The sequence below is a fragment of the Spermophilus citellus genome, assembly GCF_964194105.1.
Source record: "Spermophilus citellus genome assembly, chromosome: 11".
In the NCBI taxonomy this organism is placed as follows: Eukaryota; Metazoa; Chordata; class Mammalia; order Rodentia; family Sciuridae; genus Spermophilus; species Spermophilus citellus.
The window spans coordinates 46,742,276-46,763,479 of NC_138192.1; the positions used below are offsets into that span (position 1 = coordinate 46,742,276).

The 21,204-nt window shown below is 31.4% G+C and overlaps 1 protein-coding gene across 1 annotated transcript in view; it reads right to left on the reverse strand.

Annotated features, from left to right (window-relative positions):
- The window catches only part of LRP1B (LDL receptor related protein 1B), a gene marked incomplete at its 3' end in the record, with an annotated part of 1,847,377 nt that overhangs the window by 645,963 nt on the left and 1,180,210 nt on the right, over positions 1 to 21,204 (reverse strand). Inside the window, exons 22-23 of the mRNA XM_081262419.1 lie at positions 9,342 to 9,542; positions 2,982 to 3,227 (exon numbers count right to left, since the gene is read on the reverse strand). Of these exons, the coding sequence (XP_081118545.1) occupies positions 2,982 to 3,227; positions 9,342 to 9,542 (447 nt within the window). The remainder of the gene's footprint in view (positions 1 to 2,981; positions 3,228 to 9,341; positions 9,543 to 21,204) is intronic.

The window sequence follows — 21,204 nt, forward strand, 5'->3', positions numbered from 1 at the left end:
AATAAACTCAGTTCAGCAATGCATACAAACTCAGATAATAAAGAGTTTAATAAATAGTGGAAAGAAACAAGAGTATATGAAAATTCAAGGGGAAAAACAATGGGGGGGTCATGGGTGTAAATAATGTGCATCATAAAGCCTACAGTATTTTTATTAATTTTTTTAAATACCAAGATGAGTAAGAATAGGATTTGAATTCAACAGAAAAAATAAATAAATTAGCAAAAGAGGGAATCAAGTGAAGAATGGTGGAAGAAAAGAAAGAGGAACAAGAATTGAGAAATTTTGTTTTTATAGCCCAGGATTTCATAGTCATTCATTTATATTGAACTATGAATTTTCTGCTTTTCAAAAAGGGATGATACAAATGAAATACAAAATAAAGAGATTTTTATACACACAAAATTGGTTCAAATAAAAAATAATTTTTAATACCTAGAAACAGGTATTAAAAATACCCATACTCTGTAAATCATGTAAATATTTTAGGTATTTGGTGCATTCTCTTTTAGGAACAGATTGATGATCAACATTTGAAACTAGTCATATAAGAAAAGTTTCATTTAAATTTAAAAGATAAAATAAATGTTTGCTTTAGTCAGGTGTGAAATATGGCAATGAGTAATGACATAGTATGTTTAGAATTTCATTCTGACCTGAAATAGAAGAGGTCAATTCCATTAGGGCAATTATCTTTGCACCTGCTCACTTATATTTGAATGTTGAATTATTCTAATATTAAGTTTGTTATTCATTTAATACGATACAAAACAACTCAAATATGCTAATAATTTTATTATCTATATCCAAAAACCAGTTTTGGAGATAATTTTCATGTGAAATATGATTATAATTATTTCTAGGCCAAAGTCTGATCTATAATTTCCCCATTCTGAACAGAAATGAATTAAATGACTAGTATCATCACAACATTTTGCTATTTTTTTCAGCTTCTTATGCTAATTACTGTAAGAATCTTAGAAAAAAAGAGTAAAATAAATGTCTGCTAAGCATATGCTCTAGGATTTAAAAATTAATAGGAGAAAGCAACCATAAAAATAATTGCAAAACAAATAAAATTTAAAATAAAGGATTAAAATAATTTCATATCCTCTAAAAATATAATATTCTCCAATTGAATATTTTTCCCAAAACTGATCTGGACATTATATGAAACACAATAAAAAATTATAACTTGATTTCTGACTTCATGATTCTTATTATTTCATTGGAGAGGTGAAGAATTAGGAAGGAAGATAGATAGGAATATAAAACAGACATCTACTTATGTGACCACATTTTTATAAACAATATATTCTAGTTTTGACAGGAGAAACAAATGGAGAAAAAGAATATTTGGGAAAAGTCTTAATTAACAAAGAAAAATTTGAGCTACTAGAGCGAAAATAATATGTAGGATTTCTAGAGAAGAGGAGAAAGAAAAATATAAGTTGAGAAAACAAAATGAATAACGATTTATCATGAATGGGTTCTTAGCAGTCTAATGAAGCCCTTGGACCTCCTCAGAAAGTTATAAAAAGTGCTGGGTATAGTGGCTCATGCCTATAATCCCAGCAGGTCTGGAAGCTGAGGCAAGAGAACTGCAGTTCCAAGCTAACCTCAGCAATTTAGCAAGGCTGTAAGCCACCTAGTGAGACCCTTTTTCAGAACAAAACAAAACAACAACAACAAAAAAAAGAAAAAAAAAAAAAAAGAAAAAAGGGCTGTGGATGTAACTCAGTGGTTGATAGTCTTTGTGTCCAAGTCCTGGTACGAAAAAAAGAAAGGAAAGAAGGAAGGAAGGAAGGAAGGAAGGAAGGAAGGAAGGAAGGAAGGAAGGAAGGAAGGAAGGAAGGAAGGAAGGAAAGAACAGTTTTAAAAAGTTAAAAAGAGGTGAGAAAAAATTAAATATAGGCAAGAAAATAAGTATATTGAAATGTAGTTATTAAAATTAAACGAATACTTTTTTATGTAGTTTAAAGGCCCTTATTATTTATTTTGATGATATAAAATCTAAACTTCCCTTGCTAACATACTTTGGTCCCTATTGTCATTCTCTTCTGTCTTGGAAAAAGCTGAGAAGATAGTTCCAGAGACAGAATTTTATTAATGCATTTGATAATGAGATTGAACAATGGGTTTAAGTAAACCTATTATTGAATCAGTAGAGATTTTCAAAGGCTGAATGAACATAAGTAATATTTTAAAATATATATAAAAATGTCAATTATTTCTATTAGAAATTCTTTGCTACTGGTAATAACTTCTGTGGTCTTTTCTTTACATTCACAATTGGAAGAAATACTAATTGTCATGTAGAAATTAAATAAAATGAAAGTATAATATTTTACCCAATAAATTCAAGAGCCCCTTCAGTTTTATCCATGGACTTATAAGTATTCATAGATTCTGTCTGATAATTTGGAGAAGACAATGACAGGTCATCATTCCCTAAACATATAAGAATCTGATGAGTGTGAGACCCTCACAAGTAACAAGTGTTTTATGTTATTCTTGTAATAGAATATAAGGAAGAAAATGTTATAATGGACATTCTTTCTTGAAAAATGAGAAAACTGAGGTTAAAGAAGTTTCATGCACCCTGCCTAGTGTTACATACATAACAAATGCCAGTCCCAGGATTAGAATTCAAATAACAGGGTTCTAAAGTCTTTATTTGCTTTGCCCCCTCAGAAATAAAGTAAATATTTTGTAGCCCCCAAAAATACACATGAAGGAACTATGGTCAAGAAAGGAATCATTAAGAACAAAATGATCTGATGGTAACAATTCCATGGGCTACAACAGTAAGGATTATTGTAATATTTTCTCTCCAGAGATTTTGTAGTAGACTAAAATGACCCATTATACTTAATCGTCACACCTAAAATGAGGTGAATCCTTTTTATTAATTCTCCAAAGGTGTTTTTCCCCCCAAATCTATTTTAAAATACATGCAGACACAGAAAACACCCACTTACCAACACTTGCACAACTTTCTCCATCCACATCCAGCTTCCACCCTTCATAACATGAACACTTGACTGTGTGTTTGTGCTGCTCGCACACTTGGCTGCACTTCAGATGATTGCTACAATAATCCACAATTTCACATGTTTTATTGTCTTTGTTGAGTTGAAGTCCTTCAGGACAAGAACAGACAATTCCTCTTCCGGGAACAACAGAACAGTGGTTGCTACAGCCTCCATTGTTCAGTGAACATTCATCTATAAAAGAAGGGGAACAGATTATAGATCATATCAATTGTTTTCCTCAGTTAAATACTGATCCTTGAACTCAATGCTGAAAGCCTGGAATTAAAGTCAATATACAGTAAATGATGGTAAGAGAAACCTCTTGAAGGTTACAATAAGAATAATGATAGAACATAAACAATGACAAAATTTCATTCTATGTGATATGATTGGGAATAGGAGATTTTTATTTCTTGAAAACTTTCGAGTATAGTTTGCTTTAACCCATAGACATAAAATATGTTTGATATTTCTGTTATAACTGGAAGGATTGTACTTAGCTATTTAACAGCTGAAAAATTCAATTGTAGATGTTTTCCAAAAGATATGCAAAAACACTCATGATACAAATACTTGAATTATCTCCAAGCTTTAAATAAACAAGTACATGCACATATATGCAAACATGCATAATATATATATATTTTTTTCTACATGTATCATCTGATTTATAGTGATAATGCAGAATGGATTTCTGTATCCTTTACTGTCTGCAGGTATTTATTTATTTTTTTCGATTTTTTAAGTTGTAGATAGACACAATATCTTTATTTTTTTATGTGGTGCTGAGGATAGAACCCAGTACCTCATATGTATTAGACAGGTGCTCTACCATTGAGCTACAGCCCCAGCCCTGCAGGTATTTATTTTTGTTAGATAATTTATATATCATATCCTACAATTGGTTATTATAATGAATTCATTCAGTCCATGAAAATTAAGTATTAATACATTAAAAAAAGGTTCTCCCTGGTATTTTGGCTGACATAACAGTAAAAAAGTACTCTCTACATTATTAATATCATTAATTTAAGGAGACATTTGCTTATATAATATATATGTGTATATATATATATTTGTTTATATATTTTTAAAATATTTAGATATATTTATTTATCATTCTATTTCTTCGCCAAATTTTAGGATCCATGAGGGCCCACAAAATATGTGTTCTGTTCATCAGTGTATTTTAGCAGCTAAAAATATCTAACATTGAGTAAACAAAGAAAAATATTTGATGGATATAAAAATATTGTCTAAAAGTATACAATTGTTCCCAAATTGAACCAGCATTGTCTACTTGAGAATTTCAAAATGACATGCTTACACCTTTGCATAAAATAGCATATTACTGTTTTTGTAACCACACTACAACCCACCAGAGAGTATACAGTTAGATACAGAGTAATGAGGTCAAAAGAAGTTTAGTCTTTGCTTTTAAAATGTTTCCGAGTGGTTTTAAAAGCCAGTTTCATTTTGTGTATTTTGAAATGAGCTAAAAATACTGTTTTCTAATAATTTGTGAATTGTGGTGATATTTATTTGTATGCATGGAATATTTTCTGATTCCTGTAGAAATATATGCACTATAGAAAGTGAGCAGAAATGTAAGGCTTCCATAAACATTTTTACATCTTTAATGTTCGTATATGGGTCAACACTTATTATTATTTATCATTATCAAAAATGTTACAGTAATAAGAAAAGAAAATGATTGTATTAACTGTTTTCTTTAAGAATTCAATTCAAGTTCTGCATTATTTTAGGAGGAAAAAATAGATTCATTCATGGTTCCTTAAAATATGTTTCCTCACCAGTAATCACAATCATTTCAAAATAGCAGTCATTTCAAAGTATTTGCCCCATTTTAGTTCAATTGACATTCTCTTTTCAAGAGAATGACTGTAAAGAAATGCCATTGTGCCCAGCAGGAAAAAAGATTGTTACGATGTTTTTAGCTTATTTCAACTATCACGGTTTTCTTAGTACTGAAATGTCTTCTTTCTGATATCTGTGTAATTAAGTGATGGATTTTAGGATAAACAAAATTCATATCAAAAGAAACCTGAATATATAAAGTTAAGATCAGTACTTGAACAGCCAATCCCTTGTCAGTTCTTCTTTAATTCAAAACATGTCATTAACCCTGCAAATTCTTTACAAAACTTTTATTATCTGACAAGACTCTGTCCTTGATGGTACTCTGGTCAGTTTCATCTCCTCTCCAATAGTTTCAACATTGGTTTATAAAAACTAGAGGCCCTATGGTACAAATGATTTGTACCCACCCACATATAACATACAAAGAGATTTAAACATCAGAATATTGTCTCAAAGTTCCCTAAAATGAACACCAATACCTTGCAGTGTCTATAAAAACAAGCTCATTGATGGAAGGAGAATTCCCTATTTCTTCTGGCCAAAATCTGGTGATAGATAAGTTCCTGACCTTTCTCTTAATTATGTTGAAAAACTTGCAATTATAAATACATTCTCTACAATTAACAATAAATGTTGGTGAGGATGTGAGGTAAAGGGGACACTCATACATTGCTGGTGGAACTGCAAATTGGTTCAACCATTATGGAAAGTGGTATGGAGATTCCTCAGAAAACTTAGAATGGAACCACCACTTGACTCAGTTATTCCACTCCTCGATATATACCCAAAAGACTTAAAATTAGCATACATAGTGATACAGCCACATCAATATTTACAACAGCTCAATAACAGTAGCTAAGCTATGGAACAACCTAGGTGCCCTTTAACAGATGAATGGATAAAGAAGATGTGATACATATACACAATGGAATATTACTCAGCTACAAGAAAGAATGACTTTCTATGTTTTCTGGTAAAGGGATAGAGCTGGAGAGTATCATGCTAAGTGAAATAAGCCAATCCCAAGAAACTAAAGGCTGTATGTTCTCTCTGATATGAGGATGCTAACTCATAATAAAGTAGGGATGGAAGAATAGAAGTTTATTGGATTAGAAAGAGGAGAATGAAGGAAGGAAGGAAGAATGGGAATAGGAACGCAATAGAATGAATTGGACATAACTTTCCTATGTTCATATATGAATACACAACCAGTGAAACTCCACATCATGTACAACGAGAATGTATTTTGTGTAACCGTGAGGGTCTCCTTCCATCTTCCGTGCAATTCCCCTTCTCCCTCCCATTCCCTTCTACCTCTTTTCCTTGTTTCGTGGTAAATACATATACGATGGTGTGAGGGGGAAGGGGAAAAAAAGAGAGAGAGATAAATGTCACAGTAGAATGGGTAGAGAGAGGTGAGGGAAAGGGAGGGGAGGGGAGGTAGGGATAGGGAGGGCAGCAGAATACAACTGACATTAGGATTGCTGTATGTATACACATGGATGTATAACCAATGTGATCCTGCAATTTGTACACATGGAAAAATGAGAATTCATACCCTATTTGAATCAAATGTATGATATGTCAAGATCACTGTATTGTCTTGAGCAACTAATAAAAATAAATAAATAAATAAATAAATAAATAAATAAATAAATAAATAAATAAAGCAGAATACTACTCTGCAACCCCCCCCCAAAAAAAATAAAATGTTGAAAAAAAAAAGAATGGCTCCTAATTAAAATAAGTTACGCTCCATATATGTGAAGTAAGCTAATATACATTCTACTTTTTTTTTTGTAGGTCAAAAAAAAGAACAAATTAAATCAATCAATCAATCCATTCTCCACCTCCTTGAAATGTAACTTTTTTTACCACCCAGAACTCTCTTCTTTTTTTTTTTTTTCAGAACTCTCTTCTTAAGGAGAAGAGTATTCTTTTGGAAATGTAAACATTCAAGGCGATAAGTTACTCTCTTTGCTCTGCGGATACTTGGAGTTGCTGCCGCTGCTGCCTGTCATAAAGGTAGTATATGAAATAGTGTGAGGAGTTTGTTTGCCTCCAAATAAGCACTAGTTAACAACCTCAGACAAGTCACAATGTTAATATCACTTAGTGTTTTTACTTTATATATTCCAGCATTTCGAAGTTTCAAGTTTTTTTGGTTTTGGTTTCAATGAAGTTGAGTTTGATTCATAGGAAACTCTTTTTCCTATTGCCATAGTTATTAATGAAGACAATCTATCCTTACTGCTTTACTATGTCCAACTTTGTTTATATTTGACATATCCCTATAATAAGCATAAAAAGCTCCATTTTTTAATGATTCTACTCTCTTCTCATTTATATTGTATGTGCATATATGTATTAAATTCATTTAAAATTCCCCTAACAAAATATAATTGTCCACTAGGATTAAGACATTTATATTCTTAATTTAAATATATATATATATATATATATATATATATATATATATAATTTATACATTATATTATAAATTACATATTAAATATATAAATTATATACATATATATATATTAATTACAAACAGAGAAGGCAATTCAATGGTTCCACTAGTGTTTGCTTTTAGTTCCACTGCTCTAGTTCCTTAGTGTGTTCACCATCTTAATGGGGCAAGAAAAGTGACCTATGTAGTTCAGTATGCTTTTATTCTACAATCAGGAAAAAACTGTCTTTTTATCCTCTATGGTATTTCCACAACCAACTTTCTTCTACCTTACACTCTCTGTAATTCTTTGAAATATTTGAGCAAAGCTCATTAGCCAAATAATAGAGTGACTAGAAAAGCAAGAAATGATTTTCAATTCTGAAGTAGACAAATGAATTCAGAAGAAATTTCCTTTCTCTTTTACAATTCAGAAAGAGGAGGATAGGAAAACCAGAATGTGTTCTCTTATCACTCTCTTTATTTTTGATAATCTATATTTTCTCTCTTTTACTTAGTCCATTTAACTTGAGGGATGAAGAAAAGGTGAAAAAGCACTAATATTCTTCAATATCTATAGTGCTTCAGACATCATTACCATGGTTACCTAATAGGTATCATTGCCTATATTGTAATTATTAGGAAATTAATTGAAGTAATTAAAGAATAGAATTTTAGCTTGGCAAAGTCTAGACTCTTTCCATAACTACGAACTTGCTTTTGTGAGTATTGATAGTTTCCTTCTGATAGAATTGTACTTGCTTCCCGCATCAGCAGGCCTTTCATCAACTTGATCAGTTAAGAGAAAAGGTGTGAAGGGAAGGAAGTGAAAAGAGACAAATAAATCCTGCCATCTTTTATTTGTAAATATTTTATTGTTTAATTAATTTTAGTTGTAAGGGCCTTTCTTTTCTTTTTTCTTTTTTTGTTTTTGATTTTTTGTCTGAATCTTTGTTGTTTACATTTTAGCCTCACTGAAAGCAGATGATTACATTTATTGTTTCAAGATCAGTTTATAGAATTACAAGTCTTTTGAAGAAAAGGATGTTTTACTGCATACATTTAGAAGATAGCAACAGTCCTCTCGTCTCAATTATGACTAAAATATGATAACTTAAGGTTTAAAAGCAACTGTCTTTCCTAATTTTGCTCAGTCAGCCTCATTATTTCTAAAGCTATTTTATCAAAACCTCCAGTCATCTCATTATTGTTCTTATCATACTATAAATTCATCTTTGTTCTTCTATTGATGGAAACTTCACTATTATCTACAAAACATGCTTTAAAAAATCTCCTTGATAAATCTGTGATCTCCCCCATAGAAGAGAAAATGTGATTTTCCTTTATGTGCACTGCTTGGCATAAGGTAGATGGCTAGGCAAAGTGACTTCAAAACTCATTGAAAACATTCTTTAACTAGATAAGCATACTAAAGAAAGCTATTGTAGGAGAACTAAAAACTTGAGAGAAAATTATAGCATATTGGAGAAGATTTACATGTTTCTTTAGCCAGTCTCTTTCTTTTCCTAAAAAATTACTTCTATCATAATGATGAGAAGGCATATCAAAATCCACAGACTGGTAGTAATCCACACCCCATAGATCAATAATAAAAAGGTTCCCCTATTCTGAGTATCTTACTGACAATAATAATCAATTCAGTTGCAGGTAAAGCATGGGGCATTTGGAGATATAAATGATATGTACAATGCTGTAACTGTTGAAGGAACTGGATACAGTCTAGTTTTTATTTCTGTTTCAAGAAATTTCTGATTATAAATATTTCAATTTAAAATGATTTAAGTTTTTGATGTGCTATGTTTTATAGTACCTAAAAATGAAGTAAAGTTCAATGCTAAAAGTCACATTTGAAGGGAATGAATGTTAAGGAATGAATGATACTCTAATAAGTAACAGCAAATGGACTAACTGGTTCTAATTCCAGAGTTAAGCAAATGCAATTAAATATGCAATACCGCACAGATCGCCTTCATCAGAACCATCAGGACAGTCTTTTTTCCCATTGCAGAGTTTTTCTGGCTGCAGGCACACTGAAGTATCATTAGCACAAGGGTACTTGGGTGGTCCGCACATAAAACTGTCACAGTCTTCTTCATCTGATTGATCTTCACAATCAATATCTCCATCACATACCCATGCTTTGTTAATGCATCTCCCTTAAGAGAACAGAAACAACATGCATTTAATTTTTGTAATTAGGTCACTGTAATAATGAGTGGCCATTATTGTTTTTAGTCAAAGGCAGAATGACTTACCATTAGCAGGAAATCTTTTGTCAAAAGTCTAATAGTTTGTTTTCATGATAGAATTTGAATACTTCTAGCCCTGATTCTTAAAGTTTAAAATGTGATATTTACTTGCAGTTCCTTCTCAGCAAAAGAAACATTCTGTGAGGTGAATAGAGAGCCTACATCTTGGGAGTACACCTTTACCCCTCACACATCAGATAGAGCAGTAATCAATAGGGTATATAAAGAACTCAAAAAGCTAAACAGCAAAATACAAATAACCCAATCAATAAATGGGCCAAGGACCTGAAGAGACACTTCTCAGAAGATGTTGTACAATCAATCAACAAATATGTGAAAAAATGTTCATCAACACTAGCAATTAGAGAAATGCAAATCAAAACCACTCTAAGATTTCATCTCACTTCAGTCAGAATGGCAGCTATTAAGCATACAAACAACAATAAATGTTGGCGAGGATGTGGGGAAAAAGGTACATTCATACACTGCTGGTGAGCATGCAAATTGGTGCAGCCAATATGGAAAGCAGTATGGAGATTTTTTTGAAAATTGGGAATTGAACCACCATTTGACCAGTTCCTCTCCTCAGTCTACCCAAAAAACTTAAAAACAACATACTACAGGGACACAGCCATATCAATGTTTATAGCAGCACAATTAACAATAGCTAAACTATGGAACCAACCTAGATTCCCTTCAATAAATGAATGGATTTTAAAAAGTGGCATATATACACAATGGAATATTACTCATCAATAAAAGAGAATAAAATCATGGCATTTGCAAGTAAATGGATGGAGTTAGAGAAGATAATGCTAAGTGAAGTTAGCCAATCCCAAAAAGCCAAATGCCAAATGTTTTCTTTGATATAAGGAGGCTGATTCTTAGTGAGATAGGGAGAGGAAGCCTGGGAGGAATAGATGATCTCTAGATAGAGCAGAGGGGTGGAAGAGGATGGGAGGGGGCATGGGGTTATTAATGCTGGTAGAATGTGATGATCATTATTATCCAAAGTACAAGTATGAAGACATGAATTGGTGTGACTATAATATATATACAACCAGAGAGATGAACAATTGTGCTTTATATAGGTAATGAGAATTGTAATGTATTCTGCTATCATATATAAATAAAAAAAGATGTGATATTTTCTTTAGTTTAAAATTATTTTCATGTGATATTAAAAAAAGTTTCTGTGGCTAATTAAAAGTTCATTACAATACTTTCAGAGGTAAAATGTAAAGATACATAAAGATATATTTGTATATCAGTGACTTACTTTCTTGTTTGGGGGGTGGGGTGGTACTGGGGATTGGATCCAGGGCCACTTAACCACGGAGACACATCCTCAGCTTCTTGTTTTACTTTTATTTTGAGACAACATCTTTCTAAGGTACTGAGGGCCTCGCTAAGTTGTTGAAGCTTGCTTTGAACTTATGTTCCTTCTGCCTCAGCCTCCCTAGCTGGTGGTATTACAGGTATGCGTCCAGCCATTAGTGCATTTCATAACCCCCAATTTAGGTACATATTATAGGTGCCAATCAGAAGCCTAGTATAGGTAAATATTTTAGCAGAATTTACTGTAATTACATTCATAACCTCAATATCTGAACTCCTCACACTAGACATATGCATATGCTTTCAGAAATATAATATCATATATTATTAAAAAAATTAGTAGCTAATGTGTAATATCTAAACTTGTCTAAATGTATTTCACTTTACTGCTTTAAAAGAAAAAAAATAAAATGGTCATTGTTTTCTAGCATGTTTCAAAAATATCTGTGTGAACACAAAAAACAATACTTGTTGTCTAATATTTTTTTACACTGCAAGTTATTCTTCCTTTCCACATTGTTTTATTTTACTCCTAATTATATTTTCTGGATTATACATTATAAAGGTATTTTAAAAAGTACCTAAGGATAAATACTAGTTATTTTCTCACCATATACAAAAAGCTCATAAAATAAGGAGTATAAATGAAAGAAAAATGGAAAGTATTATAATTTCCAAAAGTCACTACGTAGTTATGTGACTTCTTAAACTTTAAGAATTATTAAATTTTAACATAATTAAAATATTGGTGCAAAAGTATTTTATTTATAAAAAATTATTACTAATTTCCATACTATTATAAGTTAAATATAAAGCACATGGTCAGTTTCATAGTTGATAAAAATATATTTGATGATATTCAACATTAATTACACACAAAATACTCTTAAAATACGATTGACAGATACTTCACTAATGGATTTGAAATAAATGGAGAAACATTATATAGTTTTATCTTAACATCATTAATAAAACAAATAATGTAATTTTATATTGTTAAGGAAATACTAATTCAGGTAATTTTATAATAGAAAGAATGAGGTAAAACATTAGGAAAAATATCAATAAATATGATATTATAATTGTAAAACCTATTAAAACTAAATAAAACCTATGAGAAACTAAGAATTCAAAAAATTTCTAATTTCAAACATTATATAAAAATTAATAGATCACATATCAACAAGTGTACATAATAGAACAAATGCCAATTAAAATTATACCATGAAATAAAGTACCTGGGATTAGACTCCATATATCTATGTTACATTTATATGAAAAAATATAAAAATTCTAGATGACACTCAAAAAATTTAATGAAATTCATGTTTGGTCTTCGAGAGGGAGATTTATTAAGGTAAAGGTATTCATTTTTTTACAAAAATACAATTCTTCTAAAAGAGCAAAAATATGCTTGCCATCTAGTTTATTAGGTTATACTAAGTTTAAGAAAATATTACTGCAAAATTTATTAGGACTTTTCAAAAAATAAAATGAAAGAGTAATATTGATGAGAAGGAACTATATATACACCAAATATTTAGAAGCAGTTTAAAATCACAGAAATTAAAATACTTTTATAAAAAATCAATAACAGATAAAGAATCAAATAACAGAAACGTCAGAAAAAGACACATTTATATATATATATATATATATTTTTTAATAGAGAAATATTACTCAAATAGTTGAAAAAAATTAATTGCAAAATTAATGGATAATTATCTATGATCACTGTCTAGAGGATAAAAAAAAACAAAAACAAACAAACAAACAAAAAAACAGCTGGGCATGGTGGCACACACCTGTAATTCCAGTGACTCAGAAGACTGAGGCAGGAGGATCACAAGTTCCAAGCCAGTCTCAGCAACTTAGTGAGGCCCTAAGAAACTTAGAGAGACCTTTTCTCAAAAATAAAATATAAAAAGGATTGGAAGAGGATAGGAAAGGCAGCAGAATACAACAGACATGAGTATGTCAATATGTAAATCAGTGGAAGTGTAACTGATGTGATTCTGCAATCTGTATACGGGGTAAAAATGGGAGTTCATAACCCACTTGAATCAAAGTGTGAAATATGATATATCAAGAACTATGTAATGTTTTGAACAACCAATAAAAAAAATAAAAATAAATAATAAAAAAAAAAGATTGGAGATGTGGCTCAGTGGGTACGTGGCCCTGGGTCCAATCCCGTGTATAAATAAAAACAATAAAACAACAACAACAGAAAAAAAAAACCTAAAATGGAATCTCTTTGACTTCTTATTCTATAATAAATTCTAGATTGATCAAAAGGTAAACATTTTTAAATAATTATATTAAAAATGCAAACCTTCTAGGAAAAAAAGCATATTTAAAAAGCTTGAAATGGTCATTATGGAAACCTAGAAACTGTGAACGACATTGATTGGTAAACTTAAATTCATACATTTCCTTTCTACATTACAACAAAACCTATATGCAAAGACAGTAAGCAGTGAATAAGTCAGAAAAATATCACTACACTTTTTAAAAGTAAATTATTTCTAAGAAAAAAATTCTAAATTTTATATGGAAGCACAAAAGATCCCAAATAACCAGACAAAAAAAGAAAAAAGCTGTAGGCATCACAACACCTGATTTCAAGACACACTACAGAGCCATAGTAACAAGAAAGAATGGTTAATGTTTAGATTAGGTGTTTCCCAAAAGCTCAGATGTGAGACCATGCAAAAATATTTAGAGGTCAAAGGACTGAGATAGGAGAGCCTTAACCCCAAAACTGCATTGATCCCAAGATGGGGATTAACTGGCTGGTAACTGTAGGCAGTTAGGGTGGCTGGAGATGGGTCTCTAAGAGCATTCCTTTGGCCTTTAGCTTTCTCTCTGCTTCCTGATACCATGTTGCCAGCTGCTTTACTTTGCCAAATACTTCTGCCATGATGTTCTGCCTCACCTTGTTCCCCAAGAAGTGGAGCCAGCTGTCTATGGATTGAGACCTCAGAAACCATGAGCCCCCAAATAAACTTCTCCTTAAAATTGTTCTTATCTGGTCTTTTAGTCACAGTAGTGAAAAAACTTACTGGAAACAGGTGGTACTGGCATGGAAACAGAATCAAAGACTAGTAAAAGAGAGTAGAGACCCAAAAGTATGCCCACATAGCTACTGATTTTTTACACTGATGAATGAACATCCTCTTCAATATGAACTGCTAGAATAACTGAGGATCCATATGCAGAAGTTTGAAAATTGACCCCTATCACTTTTTTTCTTTCTCCTTTTTTTTTTTTTTTTGGTGTGTGTGTGTGTGGGGGGTGGTCCTAGAGACTGAATTTAGGGGTGTTTTTCCACTGAGCTCATTCTTCAGCCCTTTTTACTTTTGAGATAGGGATTTGCAAACTTGCTGAAGCTCTCCCTAAATTGATGAGGTTGGCCTAGGATATGGGATCCTACTGCCTCAGTCTCCCAAATTGCTGGGGTTACAGGCATGTGCCACCATGCCCAGCTACCCTTATCTCTTGCCCAGCATAAAATCATCTCAAAATGGATCAAATATAAGATCTGACACTCTGAAACTACTAGAAGAAAACATATGGAAAACACATCAAGAAATTGGCTTAGGAAATGATATTTTGGAAATGAGCCCCAAATCTTTTATTTATAGAAAATAAGTATTTATTTGTAGAAAAAATTTCTTTTATATATAGAAAATAAAAGCAAAAATTAACATATGAGATTACATCAAATGGGAATTCTTCTACACATCAACAGAGTGAAGAGACAATCTACAGAATGGGAGCAAAATATTTCCCAACTATTCATCTGACAAAGCATTAATATTCAGAATACATAAAGCATTAAATAAATTTAACAAAAAACAAGGAAACAATTTATAATATGGACAAAAACAATCTGGGGAATTCTCAAAAGAAGAAATACAAATGACTGAAAAATACATGACAAAAAAAAATACATGAAAAAAAATATCATTAGCCCTCAGGGAAATGCATATTGAAACTACAGTGGAATTCCATCTCACCTTAGAAAATCCTGGTAAGGATTTTCAGACACAGGGGGAGCATAAATCAGATAAACACTATGGAGCATAAATCAGATAAACAGTAGGGAAGTCCCTTAAAAATCTAAAAATAGACCTGCTATATGATCCAGCTAGCCTACTTCTGAGGTTATATCCAAAGAAAACAAAATCAGTATACCAAAGAGATACCTGCATATCCATATTTATCTTGGCACTGTTCACAACAGCTATGATGAGGACTCAACTTAGGTTCCCAACAATGGATGAATCTATAAAGTGTGATGCATGTACACACACACACACACACACACACACACACACACACATTCACACAAGTATTAGTCAGCAATAAAGAAGAATTAAGTCCTGTCATTTGTAACAAAATAGATTGCACTAGAAGATACTATGTTAAGTGAAATAAGTCAGATAGAAAAACAAGAAGTATCACATGCTTTTTTCAATTGTGTAAGTTAAAAAAAAAAAAAGCTGAATGTAGAATAGTGATTAGTAAGGGTTTTGAGGAGTGTAAATAAAGTGATGCCATATGCCTGTGTAGATATATTGCATTGGACAGAATAATGTAAACAATTAATTCATGATAATCAAAAGTAAAGAAGAAAATGGCGTGTTTTCTTAAAATACAAAGAGTTTTTTCACCTCATTAAGACAAAAATCACTAATTCAAGATTTATGACAAAATAATGATGGCTTACAACATCAGACGTTCAAAAGCTCTTTTAATTAAAAGAGTAAACTAAAATGACAAATTGACATTATTTCTTCTCTGGTAAATAAATCAAGACCAAAACATTGTATAATAAAATAGATTGCTTCGACAAGGGAGTAAAAAAGCAATCCAAATGTCAAGGGGCTACAAATTCATATAACCTCTCTTTGGGGCAATGTTAAAGAATTCAGCAAATAAAAGGTACATCAATTCTCCATCCCATAAATTCTCCTTTTAGAAAAGCTTTTCATTAATATACTTATATAAATGCACAAAGATACACACACAATGCTATATATTGCTATTTTGTATATATTAAAGACTGATAATAAATTAGGTCATCATTGAAAGACTGGTGACATGAATTGCAGTGTATCCACACACTGAAATTACATGCTTGAGTAGAATAGAAAGAGATAGATTGCACAAGTTATTTTTTTTTAAAAATCTCCAAAATATATTAACATTAAAGACACAGAACTGAGTATATGTAGGCTTTCTTATATGTTAGAAAATATTTACCTATTTATCAGTATATATGACTTTCTTCTCATAAATATATCAATAAAAGAGGATAGCCAAGTGAGTATCCACAAGGGATTGTTTCTAAGGAACCCTGATGGACTCTAAAATTTGCAGATGCTCAACTTATCTATAATAAATAGCATAGTGTATTATTTGCATATAACATATATGCATTTTCCCATATGCTTTAAATTACATCTAGAAGACTAATTCAACATACATGGTCTGTAAATAATTATTATATGTATTGTTTAGGCTATAATGCTCAGTACAGATGCTATATTTTTATTTTTATTTTTTTAAAGAGAGAGAGAGACAATTTTTTTTAATATTTATTTTTTAGTTTTCGGCAAACACAACATCTTTGTATGTGGTGCTGAGGATTGAACCCAGGCCACACGCATGCCAGCCACATCCCCAGCCCAGATGATGCTATGTTTTTTTAAAAAAAGATTTTAAATCAGTGATTGGTTTAATTTGCTGACTGTGAAACCTACACATACAGAGGCTGAATGTACACTAATAAGCTTACCTATACCTGAAATTTTTTGCAAGGTTACACAAAAAATAGGTTAAAAAAGATTACTTTTGGAGAGGAAACCTAGAGTAAGAAGAAGATGGACTTTCCATTGAATATTTGTAGTGCTGCTTTATTTTCCTTTTGTGGTGTATGTGCATAACTTTTTCAAAATATCGTGGCTTACTTTTAAAAATGAAGAGGATGAAATGCGCATATGTATGTCATATAATGATAGATTCAATGCATCTATTACAAAGTTGTACATTGAGGTTACTCTATGCCTTATACTTTGCCTTAGGAAACATAAAAAATGTCCTCAGACCTGCTTCGGTCACCAAAGAGGTTATAATCTAATTAGAAACAAAAGATCAATGCACAGCATATAATTGCAGTTTAAAATATGATATTCTAAGTTAGGTATTAAATTGTATGAAGTTATCTATAAGTATGAGAGAATGACTGCAGAGTTCAAGAATAATATAATTTCCATTTTTGGTTTGGTTAATCATGATACAGCTGCCTATTATGCCCAGAAATCACAAACACATAATGACATTCTTAACCATTGACTCTAGAATGGCCTCGCAGTTATTTCAATTAATACAGACAAAATCACTATCAATGTTTTAGAGTAAAAATAGTAGCAAAGTTATTTTCCATTCAAGATTTAAATACTGTATGGAAAATGTAAGAGTCATATTCAGAAGACTCTAAAACTTTAACGCAGATTATTTCATCAGAAATATGAATAAATATGGTATGTAACTTATATAAAATTTCCTAGTTTAAATAGCTCCCTTCTCCCACTGATTTTTTGCAGGGGAGATTTGAAGCTTAATTATTCCTCCTTTTCTTGTTTGTATGGTTCTAATTTTTACTAAAATGCTGATAAGAATAACTCAGGTAAGATAAGTTTAATTAAATTTCTAGGCCATGATCATTAATTGGATAAAACTCAAAAGCAAATGATCTCAATAAACATACTTAAAGAATATTGATTTTGTATTTGTTTCATATCAGGAAAAATACTTAACTACTTAAGTCATTAGACAGGAAGTCTGCAATGATCAAATACTACAGATTTGTAGTTTAAGCACCATACTTTATAAATAAGTAATTGGAGACACAGGGCAAATTTGTATTATTAAAATAAGTAGTGATTAATAATATGAAAATGTGTTATATAAATTATAAATATTCTACATATAAAAAACCCAAAATCTTTAGTTTCCAAAATATACACAAGTAAATGAAATAATGACAGAGATCACTTGTGTTTACAAATTGTTCATTAGAATATGCAGAAAATCATATTAGATAATTTTATCAAGTGGAGTTCTGCATATATTAATTTATTTATAATGATGTTTTCAACTTAATAACTATATAAGAAAGACTCTGTTATGGTAATTGTAGGTTTACCCTTTGAGCAAAGAAAATAAAAATGTCCAAGTAACAGCAACATCAGAAACCAAGAAATAACAGAGAGTGGCATGCTGGTATAATGACACCTAGCACAATCCCTCACACACTCAAGACACTCTAAAGACTATTTTGATTTGTGTTCCCTACAATTATGTGATTTAGGTTAAACACCACACAAAGTCAACAGCACTAGGAAAATTAAGTATTTTTCTGAATCTGAAAAAATACATTAGTTCTCAAAATAAATTATATGATATCTTCTAGAGTTTCTGTTTTCTCTGTGCAAAAGTTTTGACCATTTTACAAAAATAGATGTATATTTTTGTAAGCAGATCCACTTACTTTTATTTAATAAAAGACAACACATACTATTATAGGACAGTTTCTGTTCTTGGATATGACTGGCATTTAAATTAAGAATATGAGCATGAAAAGAAATGAATCTTTGAAATAATCCAAAGGATTTACTCAATAATACATTTATAATGTCTTTTTGAATACTTTTCCTGTTACTCAATGGGAATATGTCACGGTATAAATATTGAATGTAAATCTCTTTCTTAATTTTGTCTCTTCCATTTTAGAGTGAATCTTTTATAAAATTCTATTTGGAATATTTTAAATTTTCTCATTTTAATAATACATATACAAATTACCACCAGCACTAAATTCACAGAAACATGTATACTGAGTTTTATGAATGACTTTTAGGAATAATTTGATTATCATGTACTGAATCTAGTCCACACAAAAGATGCCACTCACCAAAGATATAAAGGCAGGAAAGGGAGGGACCTTTCCAAAAAGTGACAATAAAGCAGTGTGGGGCCATAGTTCATGAAATGCTGACTGCTAATTCAAGATATGTCTTGTAATTATTATATAATAGAGCTTGTCCACAGCATTCTTGCAATCTTACTGTCTAAAAATAAAGTATGTGTCAGGTTACTGAATGAGAAGAGGAAACTAAAATGTATCTAGAATAGATTGAAGCTCATGATTACTAGGGGAAATCATAGTGGACCACACAAAGATTAGATAGACAGTGAATCGAGTTTCTGCCTCAGCCACCATGCTAAGAAGAAACAATGAAATGGGAAAAGCTGAGACACTATGGAGACAGCACCAGCAGGACTGGGACTTGGAAAATAATCACAACTATGGAGGGTCAAAAGGTACTTGCTGCTTTAAATCTGAGAGTTCAAAGGACTGAAGATGCTTCTAACAAAAACACAGCAATGAGGAAGAATTTGTGACTTCAGAGAGAAAGTTCAGCAAAGCATTGGAAAAAATGGGTCTAGAGTATGGGGTGGATTTCAGTGATAGATATCATAAGGCATTTACCTGAAGACAATAATTGAAACTTTGTAAATGTTAGAGATTGCTATGGAGATCTCGCAAAAAAATGAGAAGCACCGAAACAAATAATATAAAAATGTAATAAAGCTTGACCCATATTATATATTCAGCAAATATGTTTAATTAAAAACAAAGAATAGGAAGAAATTTTTTAAAAGGGCAAGGGTAAGTGAAATAAAAAGAAAAGTCTGAATGGTAAGTGGGTAAAGAGGCCAATCTAATGTGAGAACACACAAAAGAAGAAATCTCCAAGGAAAGGATTTGCAGGTCTGTCAAGAATGGCAGTGTTAATACTCAAAAGTATCATTTATTAAGCTTATTGCATTCTAGGCATTCTGTACATTTCATTAAATGCTATTTTTATCACTTCTATTTTGTAGATCAATAAAATGAAATAGGGAGTTGGCAAATTATCTAAACTCATGTTGTTACTGAATGGAGAAGGACCACTCAAGACATAAAGTATGAACTGAAAAATCATTCCTGGTGATCTCTGAAATAGCAATTTTCATCCATAGTAGGGGCTGATTGTTAGACTACAAGAAAAAAAGGGATAAATGAGATGAAAAAGCATCTAGGTGCACAACACAGGTGATTTAATGAGGGGAAGAAGAAAGAAGAGAGGTAATAAAATAAAACTGTGTTTTTCACATTATTGAACTAAATATGCTTATGAACAGAAAGAAACACTAGTGAGGAGAAGGAAATAGAAGACCAAGAAGTAAAAGTGACTAAGGTCCTATAGGCACCAGGAGGTCACAGCACCACTATCTAACCTATTAAGAAAAAGGTGGGGCAGGATTGAAGAGAGAGATCAGTGAATATATGGCCAAAGGTTTAAAACTGCTATTGAAGCCAGGCAAGGTGGTGCACACCTGTAATCCCAGCAACTAGGGAGGCTGAGACAGGAAGATCACAAGTTTGACGCTGGCCTCAGCAATTTAGCCAGACCCGCCTGAAAATAAAATTATAAAGGGTCGGGGATGTTGTACAGTGATTGAGTGACCCTAGGTTCCTCAGAATACTGAAAGGGAAAAGAAAAGAAAGGAAAAGGAATAGAGAGAGGGAAAGCAAAAGGAAAGGAGAAAGGAAACTGATAATAGTCAAAGGAAAATATGCAAGGCTCATAGAAGAAATATACAAAGTATTTAATTGACTTTATGACTTGTGGACAATAGAAAGCTCACCACATCATTTCTGTCTGAAATAAATAGAAGCATTCCATAAGGCCGGTTACAAAAAGGAAAAACAAAGTGTTATGTTTTTTTAAAAAAAAATCTTTCCTATAGTGCTGGACACAGTAATACATGCCTATAATCCCAGCAATGAGGGAGACTGAAATAGAATGATCACAAGTTCAAGGCTAGATTCTGCAATTTAGCAAAACTAAAAGCAAAATTGTGAGACCCTTTCTCAAAAAAAAAAAAAAAAAAAAGGTTTGTTGAGGATGCACTTCAGTGATAAAGTGCTCGGGAATTCATTTTCCAGTCTATAAATGAAAAAAAAGGGAAAAAAAATTTCATGTACATTCTATCATAGCAATATAAATATAGCAATTTCCATTGTAGTATATTATTGATTTTAAATATACAGAATATACAGATTTATTTTTAATAAAACTAAATTCAACTTTTCACTTTGTATTTGCTGATA